A 23946-nucleotide genomic window follows, 5' to 3' on the forward strand; every position below is an offset into this window, starting at 1 on the left:
AGCTGCATAACTTTCCACTACAAATTTGCTCCTGAAACCATAGAAGCAAACAATTTTTAGACTACGACTTATGTTTTTCATATGATTTTCATGGAAGAACACCTCATCTATACAGGGCAGCTGGCTTATGTAGCAGTCAAGAAAACCTCCAAGCATTGGGGACTGATAAGGGGGACAAAGAGGGGCACGTGCCCCTGCTTACAGGGCTGTCCCTGCCACTGGCAGCTTCTACGGGTGCTCGCCAGCCCTGTCCCCACTGCTGACGCCACCAGTAGCTTCTGCGGGTGTTCGCCAGCCCTGTCCCCGCCATTGATGCCAGCTTCTGCGAGTGCCCCCGCAGACTCAGGAGGCACCAGTTGCTCACGCCTCCAAGAAAGCAAGCTCTTTCTCTCATTAGCATGCGTTTCTATGGGGAGCAGAGAAGACAACAGGGAAATTGCCTTGGAAGGAAAAGGGAGATATCTACAGGGAAGTGGGGCAAGGCAAGAGGGAAACACAGTTCAGCCAAAGCAAAGTCAGAATAAAAGACAAAAAGAGGTAAGAGGAAAAAAAGGTCAAAACTGTACCAGGGCATTAAACTATTGTTCCTGTGTATGGTAACACTATTGATTTATGCTGCTGAGGCAGAGATGGGACTCAAACAATCAACAAAACAGGAACTGGAAATAATTGTCACACAGATTAAGAAAGAGTAAACTACCTGCGGGTAGCTCACTGGCACATTTCTGAGGAAGTCAAGAGCAAACAGGACACAAACCAAGACATAATATCTCAATTAAAGTATGCTTAATTACTTATCAAGCAGGAGATTAGGATTAAGCATGTGCAAATCTAATAAGGGATAATGCTAAAGAGGAGGATCTCTTTTAATAAATAAGCAACATAGATGTTGAAAGAACAATAACAGAAACTTTGAGATCTGCTGGCTTCCAAGTTGATACTGTCCAAAAGAGTTACTTAGCTGGAAACATACCACCAATAATTACATTTTGAAGACGTACAACTTTAAACATGGCCTATAGGATGCATAGTTCCTGGGGTCCTGGTCTGGGCACAGCTCCTCCCCATCACTCTTCCGCTACTGCTTCCAGAGTCTCCAAGCTCTCTGTACCTCCTCTATCTTGTGCTAGTTGCCCCTACCCCTGGGGACACAGTGGCATGTCATAGCCCACAGGACTAAGGGAGCTCATGGCCAAGTGGTTCAGAGGTGCTGGTGTGGTGCAGCATGTGGGTGTGCAGCCTGTGACTCACCTCCAGCCCACATACTACAATTGTAAAACAGCAGATCGGGGAGTGGGCAGGCAATACAGCAGCAGATAGGGCAGGGAACAGAAAGCAAAGCAGCAGACTAGGCAGTGAGCACAGGGAAGGAAGGAGAACAAAAAGCAGTGGATCAGACATGGGAAAGGAATCAGAGTAGCACTTGGGGGAGATGTGGTGCATAATTTGCGTCATGCTTGCCAGAAAGGTTGGTCACCACTGCTTTAATGCTACAACAGTTATATTTTTGTCCCTGCAGAAGGGGTTTATAGGTACAGGAGCATAAACATGAAAAAGAGGCATTTCCAATCTACTTTTTAAATAATTTTAGTTTCCATGTGAAACTAATCACACAAACTTCTGGAGGAAACTTTGTAATTTGGTACATCCATTCTCTATCAACTGAATTTGCCATTACAGATAGAGAAAAGAAATTAAATAGATACATGTAATCAACAACATTGAAAGCTTGAAAGCTTTTTCAGAACAGAAAATAAATCCACAGAAGGCATGTCTACATGAGACGCTTAACACCCATTGGACTAATTTTAATACATATAAGTGTGGCTGACAAAAACCATGCTAGTGCACTAATACACAATAGACTTGTCTAATGTGCAGTGAATGTCACACAAAAGCATTCATCTGCACCAATTATGGCGCATTAAGTTAGCACCTGATACTGCAGGTTATTACATTTTCTTTTATATAAACTGAATGCACTGCAATTACAGCGCATTAATGAATGTGTGGACGCGCCCAGAAAGTCTATAGTTGGATTTCCATTTTTTTTTTAAACAGGTCATTCAGAGGAAACAGTTTTTTCTATCTCAACAATGAGTTTAGATACTGTTTTATCAACTGTTGTGGTCAGTATGCAAGTGAGAAACTGAATGCTCTGTCTAAGGAGGCAGTCTTTAAAAGGAAATGGAATAAAACACTTGAGGAACCATGATATTGAAGAAATCTTTCTCCATGGAAGCAGCTGGAATAAACATGACCCCTGACATCATCTCATCCATTATTAGACTGAGCTTAACAGGGAGATAAAAGTGTTGCTACTGCATCATCTTCAATAGATATACATATTTAAATTAGAAGTATGACTAATTGGTCTGGGCGAGATCATCATAGTAGAGCCCAGGAGTCAAACAGGAACGGAGCCCTAAGTACCATACAAATGCAGAATAGTGGATGATTCCCAGCCCAAAATGCTGGCAGGAGGATCATTTCTCAATAGAACTGGAACCTCTATCAATTATTCCCATTTACACTACAACAGGGGAGACAGCACTGAAGCTGCATTCCCTCTAATATACAATACATTTAGCTGAGAAGTAGGGTTTGATACACATTTAATTTTTTATCTGAGTAAAAAGAAAAATGTTCCCTTGAAAAAAATTTAAATTAACTTAGCTTACCTGACCAACACATTCAGATTCTGCATAGAACTGGACATATTCTTTTTCTTTACTGTACATCCCCAACACAATATTTGTTAGATTCTCTTCCTTGTCTTCAAATTTGAGATCAGCAATATTGTCAAAAAGTTTAGTAAGATGACGTGTTACCTGCATTCAGAATATACCACAGATTTAAGATCACACACCTAGGATTTTCTTGGATTTTCCATTTCCTCCACATTCCTGTTTAAGTGAAGTACTATTTCTTATCAAGTTCTTAGCAATAACCTTGAGTTCTCCTAAATTAGCAAAGTCATTCTGCATTCAGAAAACATGAAGCATTTGCTTTTTTTTGACAACTGCATGCAATCAACACAAAAAATCTTTCAATGACCTTGGCAGGAGCCAAATACTGAATAAAAACAGTACTAGGATGACTCAGGTCTCAGAAAGAAAACAGAAAACAAAAGGCCAAATTCTCTATCATATTAATATTGCCATTATGTTTCAAGCAGAGAAAGTGACAAAGGACTTTCCCAAATGCCATAGGTTGGCGTAAAAACTTTACACTACCGTTCGCTGCCAGATGCCAATGTATGGGTATTTAGGAGTGTGACCAGTGGAAAGGTTGAAGGATAGCAGTGAAGCTTCATTATCACTATTGATAATAGTGATATATCACTCTTAGCTGCTAGAATAGGAAGCACACATGAAGTATGTAAGTTAGTGAATAATGCTGGTTGTTCTATTTCCCCCTCCTAACATCATATAGGACTTCACGCATATGCAGGCATACATTTGAATGCAAGATGAAGATCCCAAGATATATAACCTATATTTAAATGCTTATCTAAAAAATGAGAGATCTGACAAAAAGATGCTTAGAATCAAATACTTTTCTAACTTTATCCTAACTACACAGTGGGCATGTCTACACAAGATGTTTACTGCACAGCTGAGTAATTAGCTGTGCAGTAACTTGTTATCTACATGTGTGCCCCTATTAGGCTGGAGTAAACTAATTTACTCCACAGCAGGATAGTATTTGTAAGTACAAGTACTATTTTGCTGCAAAGTAAAAACTCCACAGCAGTGCACATGTAGATGCTGCTCGGTTGGCTGATGCACAAGGATGTTTCAGTGAGGGGGCAGCCTGAAACTCCCCCATGCACCAGCCAGCCCCTCTGCAGCACACTGAGCTGGGGGGAGTAGCCCCGGGCTGGCAGGCTAACCCCCAGATCCCCCTGCCACTCCATGTGGGCTACTCCACCCCAGCTCCATGTGCTGTGCCTGAATAAAATGTGGAGCTTATTGCTCCGAAGTAAATTGCTCCCGAGTGCATCATAAAAACAGCACACCCAGGAGCAATAAGCTCCGCGGTTTATTCAGGCACCATAACTACACATGTACACACGTCCTTGCCTCTCTCAGTCCTTAAAAAAGGTGCCTTGTAATAAGTATCAACCTGATAGCCATGAAGGTTGAAGTCCACTATCCACAGAACTGGTGGGGTTTGAAAAACAATAGTGGAAGTACTTCCTTGCTGCCCTGCACAGTCCTGATGTGGAGAGTCCACCTCTACCATGAGAAGAGAATTCAGTCATGTTGGGTTGCCTTCACTTCTCTACTGGTTTGTACAGTTTTAAGGATGAAACAAATTGCTAAGGTTTAATGGTGTTAGGAAATTAAAAGAACTTGTGATTGTACTGAAAGGATTATTATTTTAGTCTCACTAGTACTTTATTCTATGGCAAAATATCAAGCCTTGTGTTAAGCATTACATCCTTTCTACAGAAGCTTTGCCCAAGACACAAATAATTCTGATATTCTGAGAATTAATGGCCACAGAAGGGTGGTTACTGAGCACTGGGATGTCATCTGGCTTGTAGATAACACAGTGTAAAGCTTCTGAATAATATTCAAGTGCAGGTGCTTCAGTATAAATGGGTCTTTAACTGTCACAAAACCTGGCAGATCATTGTTTAAGGGAGGCAAACAAAGATGGTTATATAAACATTCCTAGTCAGCTGCTCAGTCAGTGACAATCTAGCAAACACCACAGATCTTTTGGCGCTGGTTATCATCATCACACATGGCATGCCTTAGATTTGATCTCTAACAAATTCTGGGCCAGAGGAAAATTAGACTTGATGATCAAAGCAACTCTTCCTCCCATAACGAATTCTATCTTTCCCAGTTTAAGCACTTACAAAACTTTTGTTAAAAAAGAAAGCTGTTGTGTTGCATAAAAAGGTTTACGCTTCATCAAAAGTGAAGTCACATTTTCAGTGATGAGTAGCCATATACAATTACTTCTTTTCTCACACTTCTTTACAAAATAGTTTTTCTTTTGACATAATCTAAAAACATTCAGGAAATATTACCTGTTTAGGCTGGGCCCCTTGCGAAAGAATATCAAGCAAATCAGCTGAAGAAATGAAATAGAACCGAGGAAAAGCTAAGCGCTTGGTTTCTAAATATTCAGCAAGAGATTTTTCACAAAGAGAAAGCCTGAAAAAGAAACAGAACTTTAATGCTGTTTAAACATGTCCATGAATGACCAACAACACTAGTACATCCTAAGGGGTTTTTTTTAAGTTGTATAAAGAGAATTAACTTCTATGTACTCTAACACGCTTTACAAAAACGTATCACTTAGAGCACAGCTGTCCAACTCCTAAGTGGCTGGGGGCTGCATGCCCCCTCCCCAACTTGGGCCACATGCTATGTGGTTACCCTTTCAGTATACCACACTATGCATGTGCCCCAGCCCTCACCCTCAGCTCCCCAGCTGTGGGTTCCCCCAGCACTGTGGCCTATGTAGCACTCAAGCCCCTGGAGCAGGGGCAGAATCTAGATGAGGCAGGGGGAGCCAAAAAGCCTGGCTCTCGCTGTAGCTGGAGTAATGGGAGAAGCAGCAGCTGAGTGGGTGCCATGAGTTGGACAACCATGATTTAGAAGAATTAGAGGTCCTGGCACAAACACACAATTTATGATCCAACTGGGGTAACTGAGACTTTGTGGGATAGTTCCCTTGATTGGAATTTTGTCATGGATGGGTGCATGTTGTCTAAAGAGGAGGGGCAGGGAAAAAGCTGGGATGTATACTGAGATGTGTTAACTGAAGTGCTGCATCCAATTCAAAGGAAGTGATTCTTCCACTCTGTTAACCCCTATGCGGCCTCACCTGGAGTACACTCTGTCTAGTTTCAGGCCCTGAACTTCAAGAAAGATGTCACTAGAAAGAGTCTAGCTGAGAGGAACAAATGTTAGAGGTTTAGAAAGACTTACAAAGAAAAATGAAAGAACTGGAATTATTTAGCTTAGAGAAGACTAAGAGGGGGATTAAAGCCTTCAAATGTATGTAGAGTGGTTTTAAAGATGATATTGGACTATTCTCTGTGTCCATGAAGGACAGAACAAATGGTCTTAAATTGCAACAAGAAAATTTGGTTGAATATTAGGAAGAACTTTCTAAGTATGAGAGTGGTTAAGCATTGGAACAAGTTCTCTAGACAGTTTTAAGAGTAATTTAAAACACATACTTAGCTGGGATGGTTTAGACAAGAAAGATCCTGTGTCAAATATGCGGATGGATTAGATGACCTTCTGAGGTCTCTCCCAGCTCTATTTTTCTATGATTTTATTATTCTAACTAGCAACTATTAAGAAAAGTGACTGCTTCTCTGATTATACATAAGTTTCTATATGTGAAGAGTGGCAAAAATAAGAACATATGTTGCTAATCACATAGTTAATTACATAGTCAGATTTTGGGCAGCTAATTAAGTAAGAAGCTGCTTTGAGAAAAACCCATGCCTATGCTTTAGGGAAGAAGCAGCCCACCTCACAAATTGGCTGTTTATTACAAGACAATGATAGCAACAGTGATGCTACTAAACCAGGAGCTAATTCCTTTGGCTTCCTACCTCTACTATTCTTTCCCTAATCAAGTAGCAGGCTACCTGTGAAGTGTTCACTGCTCCCTCAGGTAGAAAGATTTAATGGAGGAAAAAGGCACAGTTCCATTCAGACCCAGAACTGTGCTCCTGCTCTGAACTTCAAAGGAAGATGCTCCTAAGATCAATCAGGAAGTGATGAGTGGGGAGAATTGAAATTAAATTAGCGAAACTAAAACATCTAAAAAAAAAATTGCAATATAAATCACATTTACATTATCTGAGCCATAAACAATTGAAAAAAGTGCCTGAAATGGTTACCATCTTAAATTGCAGCAGTGTTTGACCGAGAGATGTAAAATATCAGCCACACATCAAAAAAAGAAGATAAAGTCCTCACAAACAATACATTGTTTACATACATGCACCATAAAAGAAAACAACAGACCAACCACCCCAGACCAACCAAACAACAAACCTACTTAAGTATGTATTCAATCAGCCTGCTTGAATTAATATTTAACTTTATAACTACTCTTACCTGTGTTGTAAAGCTTCAAGTTTTCCATGCAGATTTGGTTTGGTTGTTGCTTCTAATACATTTTTTATAGTTGCTGTGTTAATCATTAATTCCTGTGTGCAAGTGCAGAAGTATTAATCAGAACACCTGGATTTCAAACAATAGCTTTCCATTTCAAACCATTTACTAAAATATGTCAATGAAGAAACACAAGAGCTGGGAGAGAGAGGAACTGATCATTTTATTTCTTCTTCTGGCACAAAATAAGGGGAAAATGTTAGTTATTTCATTGTATAACCTTGTAGACTAAATCTGAAAGAAACATAGAATAAACATAGACTACTATACACAAGAAAGCAACTACTGCTGCCCTTTCCTCATAATTTTGATCCTTTGTAACAAAAAAGGGTGACAACTGATAGAAGAAAGAATTAACTCATTCTTGTTTTGTTCGGACTGAACTATGATAGGACACCTCATAGCCCAGTCTTGTGTCTGTGTGGTCATTTACCTTTTTGCAAAGAGAAGGAAAAGAAGGTGCAAATTATTACCAAATCAGACAGCAGCATTTCACACACACACACACACACACACACACACACACACACACACACACTTTTCACTGTTGTAAATGACTATGCAAGACCAAAAGATTAAAATGGAGACTTCAAAGGAGATGTGTGTGTTTACTTCCCTTTTATATTTAAACTTGTGAATCTCTTTCTCACCACCATGTTTCCAACACAGAACCTCTACTGGATATAATGGATAACATTGTCTACTATGGACCAGTCTATTTTCCAGCCTAGGCAACCATAATGGGAGAAAGTTTCTCTTGTGGTATCTAGGTGCATAGGGGGCAACCTGACATTGTAAGTCTGGTACTCCCATCATTCAAACCTGTACCTGGGCTTGGACAAAGTACAAGGAGGTAGAGCTAACTGGAAACTATTGACAAACAGAGTTTGTCATTAGGAAATGAACATTTATTGAAACTGAACTTTTCATGGGAACATTCCAACTTCAAGGACACTTTTACTGGAAAAGATTTCTCAAGTTTAGACTATTACTACTCAAAACTAAAGAAAGAGAGGCCTTCCCTGAAATAGCCCATGCCTAATGGTTTAGGTACTTGGTTGTACATACGAGTCAAATGTTACAATCACTGCTCTGTCTGACTTAAATCAAGGACTTGAAATGGTCTCCCTTGCTAGCTCTTATTGAAGTTTTTCTACCTTGTTGAATTACTTAAGCAGTCATTGGACCAGGGACCAAATCTATGATCCAGTAGGGTTAGGGCAATCATTTGGAATAGAGAGACCCATGTTTAAGTCCTTGCTCTAATAGATCTTTTATTATTTAAAACAAGGTGTAATGATTTATATAGCATATACTGAAAAAGCCTCACCCCAGAATACCCAATTGCCAGGTGGTTAGGGCAGTTGCTCTGGATATGCCTCCCCTCTCTCTTTCTGTCCCTCCCACCCTCCATCTTCCTGGGACAGAATAGAAAACATTAAAAAAATCTCTTAGGGCCTTGTTACACAGTAATTTTGGGTGGCTCCTGGAGCTCTTAACCCCTGGATTTTTAAATGTTTTTTTTTTGTTTAAGTGTCTGCACATTAAAAGTGGTTTTCAGCACTCATTACGCAGCTCAAAGTTACGCCACTCCACAGCAGAATTCTCTCTGATCCATGCTACCAAGCTCCTGTTCCATTAAGATGCAACCACTCCCCACAGATGTGCCACCCAAGTTGAAGTCCTCCAGTATCTTGCATGCCTCTGCCCATAGAGCAGAAATAGAAGCCTGTCCTGACTCACCAGCCTTGCAGTGGCAACTCAGAGCTACAGCTCCTAGTCCTGCCCCTGCTCACTAGACCTCTCATGTCAAGTCACAGCTTTGCAGGTGGGGGGCAGTCAGAGAAGGTTTCAAGACTAAGGGTGTGATTGCTCCAGACTCCAACCTAACACTGATCAAGATTTGTGCAGCTTACAGTGTAAGGTGCAACAAGGCCCTAAAATGGAAAAACCATTTCCTGCCGAAGCTTACCAGAGGGTAGCTAAGTTGATGCCTCAGCATGTGGTAGTAACTGGTATTAGTTGCCAATTACTACCACCTTCCAAGGATGGAAATACATCCAAATCACAAGTCTTCCCCTGGACTGATTCTAAGATAGTGCAGCAATGTACTATTTCCTACATTGGGCAAAGTGGATCATGTGTGATCCTTGTACCATTAGGATTTCTTGTTCATTTAAAAAAATATATATCTAGCCATCCACGTTAACATTCAAATACAAATCATATTTAAATGGATATGACAGAACTGACACCATTTTTCCTAAAATAAAAGTAAGGATGAAGTATGTCATTATTTTTATTTTATTTTCATGCTAAAGATAGGTCGGCTCACTTTAAAGTCTGAATCAATTCCATCAAATCTTTCAGCATCTTCAGGAAGCTGACTTCTGATATCATCAGAGCCAATGAAGATACTTTCTAGGTGAGACCACGTGCGTTGAACCTCCATCCAAATGAAAATGACTGAGTCTGCCATATTCAGTTTCTTTTGCCAGATTGAGACTTGTTCAGTGAAATATTCCACGTACTTACTTTGCAGAATTGCTTGCAACTGAACCTAGAAAAACAACAACAACAGAAAAAAGCACTAATCAAAATAACTAATCAAGCATAGGAGGTATAGCTAAAAAAGTTTTACAAATTCTCTTTTAACTTATTATTACTGTATATGATAACAAAAGACATTTTTCAGCCTTGCAAATGGACAGCATATTATTAAATGATTTCAAAGAATCTAGGAAAATATAAGCCCAGGGAGCTGTAATTTTGCAAACTCCTACACAGAGACAGGAATTTTCCTTAAAATATACGTAGTTAGGCTGCACACATATAATTTTATAGACTAACATCTGGGCCAAATAAGATTCACTGTAAATAAAAATTCTGGAAAATTCTGGGAGTTTAAACTAGTAAAATACACCAAGAGTAATGCTAATTATATACTACTAATAAAAAAGTCTTACTTGGTTGTTATCTAATGTTTCAAAAAGCTGTTCATCAGATTTTAATAAAGGAGTCCTCGTTCTCTGATGCTCTTCATAACAGAACTCCATGGAAGCCCATGTTTGGCTGATCTCTGTAAGAATCTGAGTATAAACCATGGCAATAACACTTTAGGTATAGTGAAATTTAATATTTTAGGTTGAGAAATAAAATTAAATTAGATTTCAAACAGTTTTGATAAAATGTACCACGCACAGAAGGCTAATTCAATGTCTATCTATTCAGTTTATTTTGTTCACTGTCTATATCAAATAAAACTGTTGCAACCCTGACTGTTCCTTTATGGATACATTTTTCAATCTACTTAAATAAACAGTAAAAAGGACTGTTGCAGCTAAATGTAACAGAAAGAGAAATGGGGCTGCTGTACCTTTTCAGTACCCAGCTCTTTCACTGCTTTGTTCACAATACTGTGGACTTCATCTTCCACTGTATGCAGTTGTAATCCCAACAAATCTGACAAGGTCATGTCTTCAGTTACTGAAAAATTGACCTGTCAAGAATCAAGAGAGAAGCCATATCATAATTAAAAATAAGAAAACAAGAGAAAAGCCATATCATAATTAAAAATAAATAAATAAATAAAACATCTGATTGAGATCCGTAAGAGCAGGGGTGGGCCCTTGAGGCCATTCTATCTGGCCTGCCGGCCCCCTATGAGATTTTGAAAATTAATATTTCTCTGTCCTTGGTTCCTGTCAAAAATGACAGGAACCAAGGGCAGTAGGACCCAGGAGAAGACCGGAGGGCTCCTGCAACAGCAGGGCCTGCCCGGACCCACCCCACCAGCTGAAAGCCCCAGCAGGGGCTTCTGGCCTGGGACCATGTGGCTGCGCCATGCCGGAAACTCAGGTAAGGGGGCAGAGAAGGACCCCGGGCAGGGAAGGGGCTGGGGGAAAAGCGGCCTCTCACCTGCCCTATGACTGGCACTCCCTGCTGCAGCCACTCACAGCCTGTGTGGGGCTCTACTGAGCAGGCACAGGCAGCCCCAGGTGGGCTGCAAGCGGCTGCAGCGCAGGGCACCGGGCAGGCAAGGGGATGTTTTTCCCACGCTCAGCACCAGCTTGTAACCTGCCCTTGCTGCCAGCCTTGGCCCCGCACTGGCTCTGGGCTCGCCCCTCGGAGCTGTACACAGTGACAGCAGCTGCAGCCCCCCCACTTGCTGCGCCAGGCTGCGTTTGCTGCTGCTGCCTGCCCGGAGCTCATGTGCTGGGCAGTACAGAGGCGGTGGTGGCAAAAACACTCCCTGACACAGGAAGTGGAAGGGCTGCAACTGCTGCAGCCGCAGAGCTGCGTTTGCTGCTGCTGCCTGCCCGGAGCTCATGTGCTGGGCAGTACAGAGGCGGTGGTGGCAAAAACACCCCCTGACACAGGAAGTGGAAGGGCTGCAACTGCTGCAGCCGCAGAGCAGTCCCGACGGGCAAGCCCGGAGCTGGTGCGGGGCCCGGGCTGGCCATGGGGGCAGGGTTCAAGCTGGTGCTGAGCACAGGGGAAAAGCGGCCCCTCCCCACCCCGTGGCTGGTGCCCCGCACTGCAGCCACTTGCAGCTCATGTGGAGCTGCCTGGGAGGGAGCACCAGCCATAGGGCAGGGGAGGGGCCAATTTTCCCCGCACTCAGCACCAGCTCCTTTTCTGCCAGTGAGCAGGGGGTCAGGGCTGCATGCTGCCCCCCCCCCCCACCTGTACTGTGGGGCTGGGGGATACTGGGAGTGAACGGGTACAGGAGCGTGGATCCCACATGGTGTCCTGGGGCCAGTGCCAGCAGGGCCCAGAGCACAGCAGCAGGGGTACAGGTTCCCAGAAGGCAGAAGCTCTATGGAGCCGGGCCAGCTCCCTCCTCTCCCTGCTGGTGCAGCCCAGCCCAGCTCCAAAGACCCCAGACAGTCTGCACCCTGTTCTGGGCCCCACTGGTGCTGGCCCTGGGAAATTGGTCCCAAAATGGTGACTAGGGGGCGGGGCACCTGTAAAGGGGTGGGTCTACCCATGCAGCCCTCAACAGCTTGCCAAACTGGGTAAGCAGCCCTCCGCCTGAAATAATTGCCCGCCTCTGCATAAGAGTATCAAAGTTAAGGTATAAAAAAATTTAAAATTTAAGACAATCATTGTTCTTTATATTACATCATCCATATGAGCACAGAAGCTCATCCTGTTTGGAGATTGCTGCCCAATATCAACATCCATTCTCTAACGGGTCAGACTCAGAAACTGCCCACATGCTTTTCATGGCAGGAAGGTTTGCTGCCCATTACAGATCTTCACTTTTTCTAAGGATTACAGCTAAGCTTTTGTCATTTGTATGGTAACTATGTATTATCATTAGAAGAAAAAAGATACAAAAACAATGTCAATTTTAAAGAAACTGGTTTAAGAATATTCTTACAAAAAACATTTAAAATTCTTTTGTGACTTTTTGTTTTTGTCTTTCAACTCAGGGAAAAACAGATATTTTGGGACTAGTAAGGCTCTATGCAGAAGGCAACAGAAATACTTATATGCTTGCTTGTCTGCGCTATTGGTAAATCTTCAGAATTAGCAAGTAAAGGCAAATTAAGATTGGTTTGTACAGCTTCCACTGAAGTTAGTGGAACTGCTTATATACAATTACTATTCTAGAAGTTCCATTTTCTTGTGCTATATTATCACTACCTCTTCTTCATTGTTATGCCCCATCCTTTCATGAACTCTAAACATTCAGTCTTCCTATTGTCTTGATTTAATCCAATTACTCAGCTCTCTTAAAATTGTACTTTGTTCTCATATTTGTAATTCAGAAGACATACTGCTTGACATGATTAATTCTTTTGCACTTATTTGCATAAAAACTGGTATTTCATATGGAAAAAATATTTTTTTCAGAGAAATTTTGGCAAAACTAGAAAAGAAAAAAGTCATGTTTTAAAAACCACCCCTAAAAATCTATTCTTCTTTGAAAAACAGCGTTCATTTTTTTTTAACCTTGCAAGCCAAAAACAAATCTTAATTTTTTCCAGTGAAATTGGATTTTCCTTTCTGATCAGGTCTATCCTTGACATCTGTAGAATATGTATGTATCATTTCCTTTTCTGCCTTCCCTCTCTCTTGACTGTCTAGTGTCAGCATCTTAACTCATCTAGATACCCATTTTTGCAGCTTTTAGTAGTACACCCTTTAGTCATGCTCACATGGCCAGTCAGTCCCCTAAGCCTGGGACTGCTTCAGAGAAACAAGAACCAAGCCTGGAACTAGGCAATAGTTATGTCTTACAATATTCCTCAGGAGAATCTGAAAGCAAAGACAAGGAGCAGAGAGATCTCAGGACTACTATAAACCTGAAATGCTAATTGTTGGCTTGGGTACACAGAGTGGGAATGAATGGGCAGGTCTTATTTCTCAGCAGCAATCCCAGGATCAGCAGGCAGACAATATAGGCCCTTCTCTTCAGTCTAACACCTGCTAACCCTGGGTTTTCGACTAACTACATTTTTGTGACCTAGACAAAGGTATGCATTCAAAATGAGTGTACACATGTAACTATGTGCATGCCCAGCCAGTGTATAGCTTGTTGTGTATGCTCAGTGTGCATGTACACACTTATATTTCCATAGTACTGAGGAAACAATAGCTACTTATGTGTAAGTGGCATTTTTGGCACATACATGATTAGAAAGCTGCCATTTAGGGCATGTCCCAACAGGCATGCACATACAGAAGCACATGTTTGTGCCACTGTTATTTGTTCCAAGGCACACCTCTTGTACACGCATTCTGCTGCTGGCAAAATGACCCAGGTTGGGTAGGGGAGGCTGCGGCCAGCACCTGTGCTGCTCCCAGCAGCCTTGTTAGGGGTCCTGGGGACCTCCTGGGGCAGCAGCAGTGCTGAGTTGGCCACTTGGAGCCTGGTCGGCAGTCAGAGTGTTGCTCTGCCTGGCCAGGCTCTGGTTTCTGATGGCACATACTGCTGCTGTGTGCACTATGCTGCTTTCTTTAAACGTGGGGTATATTTTTTTTTTAATACTGGGAGCTCCCGATATCTACTTTTGCCACTGCGCTGCAAATATGCAGCCTGGCGAATGGGTAAACATGCCTCAAACTGCTCTGAGGTGCCACAAACCACATGTGCATGCTCGTAGGGATGTACTCTTAGATGCAAACAGAGAACCAGAATTTTACCTTTAATGGCTCCCTTCAAACACAATTTAAAAACAACCCCCCCACTTCTTTTACTGGTCTCCTTTGAGGCCAATATTGATCTTTAAAAATATTATAAATTAGGTTTCATGTTGTTTGAGTAAAAACTATAAATTCATTTCCTAAAGCAGAAAGTATTCTAATGATCCAGACATTCAAAACCCCCCTCTCTCTGTCCCAACAAGATATAGTTCATTCATTCTTGGCACTAAAAATTTAATATACTTGATGTCAGTCACTTTACTGTATTGTACTGTAAATATACTCTGCTATATTGGTGGTAGGAGATGCCATTGGATAGGTGAATACTTACACCTGTCATATTCATGAGCTGATACCAATGCCTCTCTCTTATTGCAGGATTCTGCAACTCTGATATTGCCTTCAATGATGTCATCAGGTTCTTCACAGTTAACTCTAGACCTATGTATATATCCCAGGAGCGAACTTCCATATCTAATGACCACATTTCCTAAGAAACAGAATAAAAATAACAATTCATCCTCTGAAAAAGAATCATAAAAAGTTACGGTACTCAAAGCAGGACCATCCTGAACTAGATAATTACAGCCAAGGCTTTGTCATTAAAAACCTCCAAGGATGAAGATTCCACCACCTCTGTAGGTAACCCACTCCAATGCTCCACCACCCTCCTAGTGAGAAAGTTTTTATCTAACGTAAACTTCCCTTGCTGCAACTTGAGCCCATTGCTCCTTGTTCTGTCATCCGTCACCACTAAGAACAGTCTAGCTCAGAGGTGGGAAAAATATGACCCACGGGCCAAATCTGGCCTGCCAAGCCATTCCATCTGGCCTGCGGGGCCCCTTCAAAAGACAATTATTACCAGCCCACAGCTGCCCCTCTGAAAGCCAGCGGAAGGCACAGGCTTTTAGAAGGTTGCATGCCATTGGATAAGGCTGACTCTGTGCTTCCACCTCCATGGGGATCCTGGCACCCCAGTTGGGAGCCCCACATAGAGGCACAGAGCCAGGCTGGCACAATGGCCCACAACTCCCCATGACTCCAACCAAGAGGAGTGGGAAGCCACACAATCAAGCTGGGCAAGCTCAGTGCCATCATATGTGGCTCCTGGCACTCCGTGTACTACTGGGCTGGGCCAGGTTGGCTCCATGCCTTGATGTGTGGCTCCCTGCTGGAATGATGGAAGCCCTAGGTGGAGGCATGGAGCTGGCCCAGTCCAATGGTGTGTGGCTCCTGCCTGCAGCACTGGGAGCCCTACCTGCTGGCTCGGAGTTGGTCCATCTCAGCTCGAAGATGCATACAAGTGGATCAAGCTAAGCCAGGACAGGCCGAATCAGCTCTGTGCCACTACATGCACGTCTTGGGACTCAGCTGGAGCAGCCCCACATGCACCCCCCCCCCCCAAAACCCCCCCCCCCCCCCCCGAGTGCAACCACCCAAACACACATCCACATCCCTGCACTAACTCCCCTCCGCATACATTCCACACGCACCCACACCCTCCTCTTCCCCACATACAATATACACACGTAAGACTTTATTTGGAGCTATTATGCAATTGCCTCTATACACACTATACAAATGCATATAAATCAGAACAAACATTTTTTTGGTAATAAAATTAAATACGGTATAGTAGATGTTGATTTTTTATTATACGATTTATTTTTTTCCGGTTCCAAGATGGCAGCCCCCCCCCCCCCCCCCCCAAAAGGAGTACTTTGTGGGGGGGAGGGCCTAGGGGAGGGCCTTTTGGTCGCAAATGTAAGGAGTTAGGGGCAGAACTTCTGGTCCCAAGATGGCAATCAGGGAGTGGGGCACCTGTCAAGGGGTGGGGCTTCCCTTGCAGCCCTCAACAGCTGACAAAAGTTGTTAAGGAACTCTCCAGCTGAAATAATTGCCCACCCATGGTCTAGCTCCATCTTCTTTGGAACCACCCTTCAGGTAGTTAAAGGTTACTACCAAATCCCCCCCTCAGTCTTCTTTTGTCCAGACTAAATAAGCCTAGGTCCCTTAGCCTCTTTTCATAAGTCATATGCCCCAGCCCCCTCACCATTTTTGTTGCCCTCTATTGGGCTCACTCCAATTTGTCCACATCCTTTCTGTAGTGTGGGACCCAAAACTGGACACAATACTCAAGATGTGGCTTCACCAGGGCCAAATAGAGAGGAATAATTACTTCCCTCAATCTGCTGGCAACGCTCCTACTAATGCAGTCGAGTATGCTGTTAGTCTTCTTGGCAACAAGGGCATACTATTGGCTCACATCCAACTTATTGTTTACTATAACCCCCAGGTCCTTTTCTGCAGAGCTGCTGCTTAGCCAGTTGGTTCCAAGCCTGTTGCATGGGATTCTTCCATCCTAAATTCAGGCCTTAGCACTTGTCCTTGTTGATCCTCATGAGACTTTTTTTGGCACAATCCTCCAATTTGTCTAGGTCACTCTGAATCTCAGCCTTACCCTCCAGCATATCTACAACTACCCCCAGCTTGGTGTCATCTGCAAATTTGCTGAGGGTACAATCCATCTGATCCTCCAGATCATTAACAAAGATATTGAACAAAACCAGCCCCAGGACCAACTCCTGAGGCACTCCACTTGATCCCAGCTGCCAACTAGACATTGAGCCATTGATCACAACTGGTTGAACCCGATGATACAACCAGCTTTCTATCCACCTTGCAAACCATTCATCAAATCTATGAATCTGTGAAAACTACTTGCCTGTAAGAGTCAATACCCTGACATGAGGGGCCACACAGGTACAAAAATGCAGCAGACTTAAGTGTTGTTTAGCAGTTAGCCAGAGTCGAATAATAATTTTAAAACTATGGTTTAAAACAAACAGAGGGATTTACTGTGAATCTAATTCCTCTCTCACATAAGTCAAAGTCAGGGGTAATGATGACACTGTTCAGAACTAAATTAATATGGGAGGCAAGAGGAGTCAGGCCCACTGAGCCTCTCTTTCACACGTAAGGTAGATCAATGCTTTATACCGTGTATAAAGGCAGAGGCCTACATTATGGTCCTGTCAATTCTCCTGTTTTCTGTCCAGTCTTCCTTTGTTGTATGAACATACCCCCTCCCCTCTCTAGACCATCTACCCTCAAAGCGTTATTGATATTTTACACCAAAAAAAGATCTCATGTATAGGCAATGCCCTCATTTTGTGAATGAATATCTCCTGCAGGTTCCAGTATTTAAGAATTGCAGAACTCTCTCTCAGAAGAGAGCATATACACCTCTGCAAATTCCACTTTCAGCCTTTAAACTAATGTCTTTCATCTGCTGAAGTGCCATATAAACCTTGCCCTTTTTATTTTTTTATATACTGCTTCAGTTAAAAAAAGTGACAGCATGATTGTACCATGTACATCCACAGGGATATAAACCTAAGCCAGAGTATTAAATTATAAAGAAAAAAAAAAGTTCCAGAATGTTCAGCTTGGACAAAAGCAACAAATACTCCACAACATCACAAAGTGGGTGGGGAGAGTAAGAAAGGGGTGGCCCAGTGATAGATAAATTGTAGAAATGGACAGATATGGAACCTGCCTTGGCAAACCTTCTGAGCTCTACATCCATCTGTTCCACATTAATCTGCCTCCACTGGGTTTTAGTCCAATCATCAATGCTGCTCTGAAACAGTAAGTACAGATAAAAGTGTCAACAACATTTGGTGAAAACAAGCTAATGCCATATAATAGATAAATGGGTATAATAGGTAGGTCTAGCATTCACTGATAGCCCCAGTTCTTGAAATATTAACTTCACTTTCCAAGCCACATCACCCCTACCAAAACTACACTAAATAATCCATCTTCTTCAAGTGTAAAGCTGAAAGCAGGTATTTAAAGCATTTCATGCTTAGTCTCCGATAAGGCCAGAAAAGCTGCATGCACATGTAGTCTGTATGTACACAGAGTACTGCATCAGTATCTCTACTTGCATACATATGACTTATCTCTACACAGAATATCCACACACAGCTATGAAATTAACATAAACTGCCACAAAAATGTATTCACGTGGCCTTTAAATTAACCATGATGAAGGGAGAAAAACCCTAACCATTTTATTATTTGTCTATCAGACAACTGCTTTCTTCAGGCAAGTAGAACTTTACAACATGCAGCTTTATATAAGTGGATCTACATTTATAGTTCAGTACTCAGTAGTTCACTTTTACCTGTAAGCTTTGTCTTTAAAATTCAAGATAAACTATATAACCTACTGTTCTAATGCATAACATGGCTACTACACATAATACCATTCAATATGAAAGGTGTACTCTATATTATAACTTAGCCTCTCCCTATTTTACTACCCATTGTGAGACACCAAAGTGTGTACTGGTGCGATTAGGATATATATTCTCTGTTGCATAGATCATTGTGGAAATAGTTTAAGATTTCTGTAGTCACAGGTGAAATGCTAAAGTACACCCTCCAGGCTGTCAAGGGATAAAGGGCACTTATACATGTGACGGGGGTTTAGTCCTGAGGGTTTTATTCTATGACCTCTAAATTGAAACAGTGGGTTTTTAATTGAAACCCACCATTTCAATTTTTCCATCACGTTATGGCTAGGGGCCTGATCCTTTTTTTTTTTTGAACCAGAGACTGCCCACGGTCGGGGGATGAGCTGCCAGCAGGTTGAGCGGCCCCTGAGATGGCGGGGGCGGGGCCTGGCTGTGGTCCTTTCCTCAGTGGCAGTGGCAGCTCCTGGGGCCATCCCGGTGGTCTGCTAGCAGGCCAGGTGCTGCACCAGCTCAAAGACAGGACCCAGCCCAATCCATCTGCCCCTCCTGCCTGCCCAGGAAGCATCACCCAGTGGGCTTCCAGCAGGCGGGTTCAGGGAAATGTTGGACTGGTCCGGGTGATGCCTCTGAGCTGGGGCAGCACCTAGCCTGCTAGCAACCTGTCTGGGCAGCTCTGGGGGGTGCCGCTGCTGCAGAGAGAAGCACCAGGGTCCCCCATAGCTCAGGAGTCACTCAGCCCACAAGCAACTCTCCCCCTGGTCACAGCAGAGGTGGGCAGGTCTGCCAAAAATAGGATCAGGTGCCTGCTGAAAGCAGAAACAGCGAGGGGCCCACTCCTTTTTTTCAGTGGAGCCTGCCTGCCTTTCCTGCAGCTGCGGGGTGAGTGGACAGCTGCAATGCAACTGTCTGGATGCAATTTAGTTTTCAACAGTGCAAACTTATCTAAAACCCCCCGAACTGGTGCATATGTAATGTGTGATGCCATTAAGCCACACAAATGACATTTTCGTCACATGTACATTGTGATGACCATCACATGTACAAATGCCCAAAGTGTTTAAACATGTGTAGTGCAGTAGTTGTAACATTGTGATTCCCCTAAATGACACGTAGGGTGAAATTATGCTCCTTTCTCCTTCTCTCTGGTTTCATAGATCTTGAGGGGTTATAATCAATTTAACTAAAGCCTTCCATCTCTTCCTGTTTTGCATAGCTTCTTCCACCTTATAGAATCTTCACCTATCTCTTACAGATCAGTTTCTACATTATCTGTCCATTGTCTTGATCCACCTCCAAGATTGATATGCTCCACCTCAGCTTGCAAAATCTGCCTCTTGTCTTCTCTTGTCAGTCCTCATAAAATACCCTACTCATTTCATTCTCTCTCATGCTCTTTCTTACTCAGGACGTCAAGAGTTTACAGACCTTTATGGAGACCTGATGTCCTGAAATTATGGCCCCACTGAATTCAATGCAAGTTTTGACACCGACTTCTGTGGGGGCAAATTTCAAAGCTGTACAAGGTACAAGGTGTGGTAAAGTTAAGAAGATGGAATTAAGGGACTTATGACTTTTTACGATTCTTTTCAAATTTACTGATGTAAATGCGTTTCTGTGACTGTTTTAACACTGAATTTCCTTTAACCTAACATTGAATTTTCTTGCTTTCTGCATTTAACTACTTTAACAATGTTATTTTCAAGTTGTTGTTTTTGTCACTGATCACATATCATTATGATCATAACTTCAGTTTAAGATTTCATGCTTGGGGATCGATTTAATTAAAATAGAGTAGAGCAATATTTTTATCTCAATATTTTCTTTAAAATGTGGCATCTGTCTTTTAAAAAAAAATGTTAAGCGTTAACAACAAAATTCAACAAGTATGTCAGATCTAAAACGTTTTATATAAAAGTGTAAATACAGCAGAATTCAGAATAAATTTTCTTTCTGTAATACTTTCTTAAATAACAAAACCTCTTACTATAACATAAATGTTAATATCCCACACTTCCTTCAGCAACTGTATTTCTTTGCGGCATTGTTTCATTTGTTTGTAATCTGGAACAACCACTTCAAACAAGTTTGCAGCTTCTTGCATTAGTAACATTTCTTCTTCCAGTGCCTCAAGTTCCCGATTTGCCTTGAAGAGAAAAAGAACACTCATCACTGTAATTACTAGATAGGTAAGCTCAGAAAGACAGTCAAATCAGTACATCTGAAAACAGATGCCTATTGCAACTCCTACAGAAATGTTTTTCTTTCAGTCCAATATGTCAAAGGACTACCAACAGTATATTTGTAATCATACATAAGGAATGTAATATATAATTTTAAGCACATTATATATATCACTGTTGTATTTGTTTTAATGGAATAAATATGCATTTCTGACTTACTGGGCAATCGGTGAAAGAAAAAAAAACCCATGCAAGGTGGTGTTGATACTTATGTAAAGATCTACAGATTGGTAAATTTAAGATTTAACTTCTATGTGTCTAAGAGTTTCATGCCAAATAGAAAATGCCCATTTATTTTAATATGTAAATTGAAACATCTTTAAATTTTGTACTGAAAGATTACTAGAAGAATATGCACTTCTGGAGATTTTCCTTTTACCTTATCAAGAAGAACATATGGATTTTTTTCAGCAAAGTGAAAGGGAGCTTTCACTTTAAATCTTTCTCTGAATTCCATCTGCTTTCTCTAATGAAAGAAATTCACACAAATAAATTCTGTCAATGATCCTGTTCTCATCAGAACACATTAGAATTCTGAGTTCAGAATTTATCTTACATCAAACAAACCACATTTTTTTCTTATAACTGTGACCTCAGCAGTCTGAAGAGGAGCTACTGCATGCTTTACAGACAAGGCAATTTTTTTTGTGGCATTCCACTTTTCAGGCAAGTCCTGTTAAACAAAGGAATATTACATATTAGGAAACTTGAACATTTAAACGCAGTACAATATCTCAGTTAAAAACTACATACTGGTACAAATAAAAAACTATCCAATATTTATGGAACAGTTCATCTTTATTGTTCTTATATTCTAATTAGCTATTTCAGGCAAAGTAATTGGGTTACATATATTAAGTAGTAATTTTTGCGAAGTGGGATTAATTTTAAAAGTTACAACATAATGAGTGTAATGAGGTTTGTTTGGTTTTTTGTTTTCTTTTTTTACAAACATTATACTAAAATATTGTGCTGAGTACATCCTTCACAGTAGCTAGAACGTTCAACTCTCACTGATGCAATACTTAATAGGTACCACTGGATGGGAGATGATTTTTCCATCCACTAAGTTTTTCAAGATTTCAAAATTTTTCAGCACCAAGTTGAGAGCAAGGGTGAGCGTGAGAGTGAGCGTGCGCACCTTACATGTCTCCAAAAAAAAAAAAAGAGAAACTTCAACCCATCTATCCAGCCCAGCCAGTAACTGTGAAAGACCAAGGCCTTTATCAGGCAGAACAAGAAATACAGCTATTCTAGGGTAGGTATCAGTGTCGGTATATTCTTGCTATAGCTCCAGAGGTAGAAATTTAAGCTGCAGACCATGACAAGTGTCTCAAATGTAAGTCATTACTAGGTCATTCAAACAGGGGAATCAACAGGTAGTTGCATATGATGCTAAGCACTTCCCTCGCTTGAGCGTCATTGGTTATAGAAGCTGGTGTGCCTTAACCATGTTAGTGTTATGGACCTCTAGGCTCAGAACCTTTAACCACTAGTTCAGGGTCCATAGTATTTATAGTGCAGAAATGGCTACAAAACAAAATCCAGACTAAAATCCATTATACTACATAAACACAAAGCAAATACCACTCCTCAACCAAGTTAACAGAAGTTAGCTAATTTCTTTTAAAACACATAGGAAGAAGCAGTTTGGAATAAAATGTGGGAGGGAAACCATAAGTAGTGCATAATTTTCTGGAAATTACTGCAAGATAATGCAGTAATTTGGTAAACTGTAAAGAAGACATTATAATTTTGAATCTTTGGGGCAAGTAAACACAGTTAGGCTAATAATTGTACACTCTGCTAAAGTAAGTGTACGAAACCAAATAAGAAAATGACCTTTTGTAAACACAGATAACATGAGATTTAGCTCTTCTTTCAAATGCATTCCAAATTGACACAAATTAATGGTGAAAGATATTATTTATGGTTTTCTACTTTTCCATATTCAATCCTTCTAGGCCTTCAAAAGTCACTGTGTTCTGCATCTTCCAATACAAGGTCAAAAAGGGTTCTGGTTTTCTTCTCGCGTTTGAAGATAAATCTTTTCTGACATGGATGGTCCCATCTTGAGCAGGATGTTGGACTAGATGACCAAAGTGCTGCACCTAGGGAGGAAAAATGTCCAGCACACCTACTGCCTAGGAAATGACCTGCTCGGCAGCATGGAAGCAGAAAGGGATTTGGAGTCCTAGTGGACTCCAAGATGAAAATGAGACGTCAGTGTGTCGAAGTCATCAGCAAAGCTACCTGCACTTTATCATGCATCAGCAGATGCATGACAAACAGAACCAAGGAGGTGATACTTCCCCTCAATCGGGCATTGGTCAGACCGCAGTTGGAATACTGTGTCCAGTTTTGGGAGGCGCACTTCAAGAGGGATGTGGATAACCTGGAGAGGGTCCAGAGAAGGGCCACTTGTATGGTTAAGGGCTTGCAGACCAAGCCCTATGAAGAGAGACTAGGGCACCTGACCTCTTCAGCATCCGAAAGAGAAGGTTGAGAGGCGACCTTGTGGCTGCCTATAAATTCATCATGGGGGCGCAGAAGGGAATTGGTGAGGCTCTATGCACCAAGGCGCCCCTGGGGGTTACAAGAAATAATGGCCATAAGCTAGCAGAGAGCAGATTTAGACTGGACATTAGGAGGAACTTCTTCACAGTTAGAGTGGCCAAAATCTGGAATGCGCTCCCAAGGGAGGTGGTGCTCTCCCCTACCCTGGGGGTCTTCAAGAGGAGGTTAGATAGGCATCTGGTTGGGGTCATCTGAACCCAGCACACTTTCCTGCCTATGCAGGGGGTCAGACTTGATGATCTATTGAGGTTCCTTCTGACCCTAACATCTATGAATCTATGACCTCCTCAGGTCTCTTCTAGCCCTATTTTTGTACAATTGTAACAGGCAAACATCAATCCCCTGGATCATGGTGTACACATAAGAGTTATAATAAGATGACAGCTGAATTTTCAAGAAGGGGAGGAAGGAGGACCCGGGCAACTATAGGCCAGTCAGTCTCACCTCCATCCTTGGCAAAGTCTTTGAAAAAATTATCAAGGCTCACATTTGCGAGAGCCCGGCAGGACAAATTATGCTGAGGGGAAACCAGCACGGGTTCGTAGCAGG

At 41.9% G+C, this 23946-nt stretch overlaps 1 protein-coding gene across 1 annotated transcript in view; it reads right to left on the reverse strand.

Annotated features, from left to right (window-relative positions):
* DNAH11 (dynein axonemal heavy chain 11) overlaps positions 1 to 23946 on the reverse strand; it is a 279731-nt gene that overhangs the window by 202527 nt on the left and 53258 nt on the right. The window contains exons 19-29 of the mRNA XM_006028586.3: positions 21377 to 21493; positions 21200 to 21286; positions 20565 to 20723; positions 17875 to 17958; positions 14647 to 14805; positions 10537 to 10659; positions 10127 to 10249; positions 9496 to 9720; positions 7104 to 7195; positions 5048 to 5174; positions 2682 to 2831 (exon numbers count right to left, since the gene is read on the reverse strand). Coding sequence (XP_006028648.1) covers positions 2682 to 2831; positions 5048 to 5174; positions 7104 to 7195; positions 9496 to 9720; positions 10127 to 10249; positions 10537 to 10659; positions 14647 to 14805; positions 17875 to 17958; positions 20565 to 20723; positions 21200 to 21286; positions 21377 to 21493 — 1446 coding nt within the window. The remainder of the gene's footprint in view (positions 1 to 2681; positions 2832 to 5047; positions 5175 to 7103; positions 7196 to 9495; positions 9721 to 10126; positions 10250 to 10536; positions 10660 to 14646; positions 14806 to 17874; positions 17959 to 20564; positions 20724 to 21199; positions 21287 to 21376; positions 21494 to 23946) is intronic.

Source organism: Alligator sinensis, unplaced genomic scaffold (assembly GCF_000455745.1).
Source record: "Alligator sinensis unplaced genomic scaffold, ASM45574v1 scaffold1112_1, whole genome shotgun sequence".
Classification (NCBI taxonomy): Eukaryota; Metazoa; Chordata; order Crocodylia; family Alligatoridae; genus Alligator; species Alligator sinensis.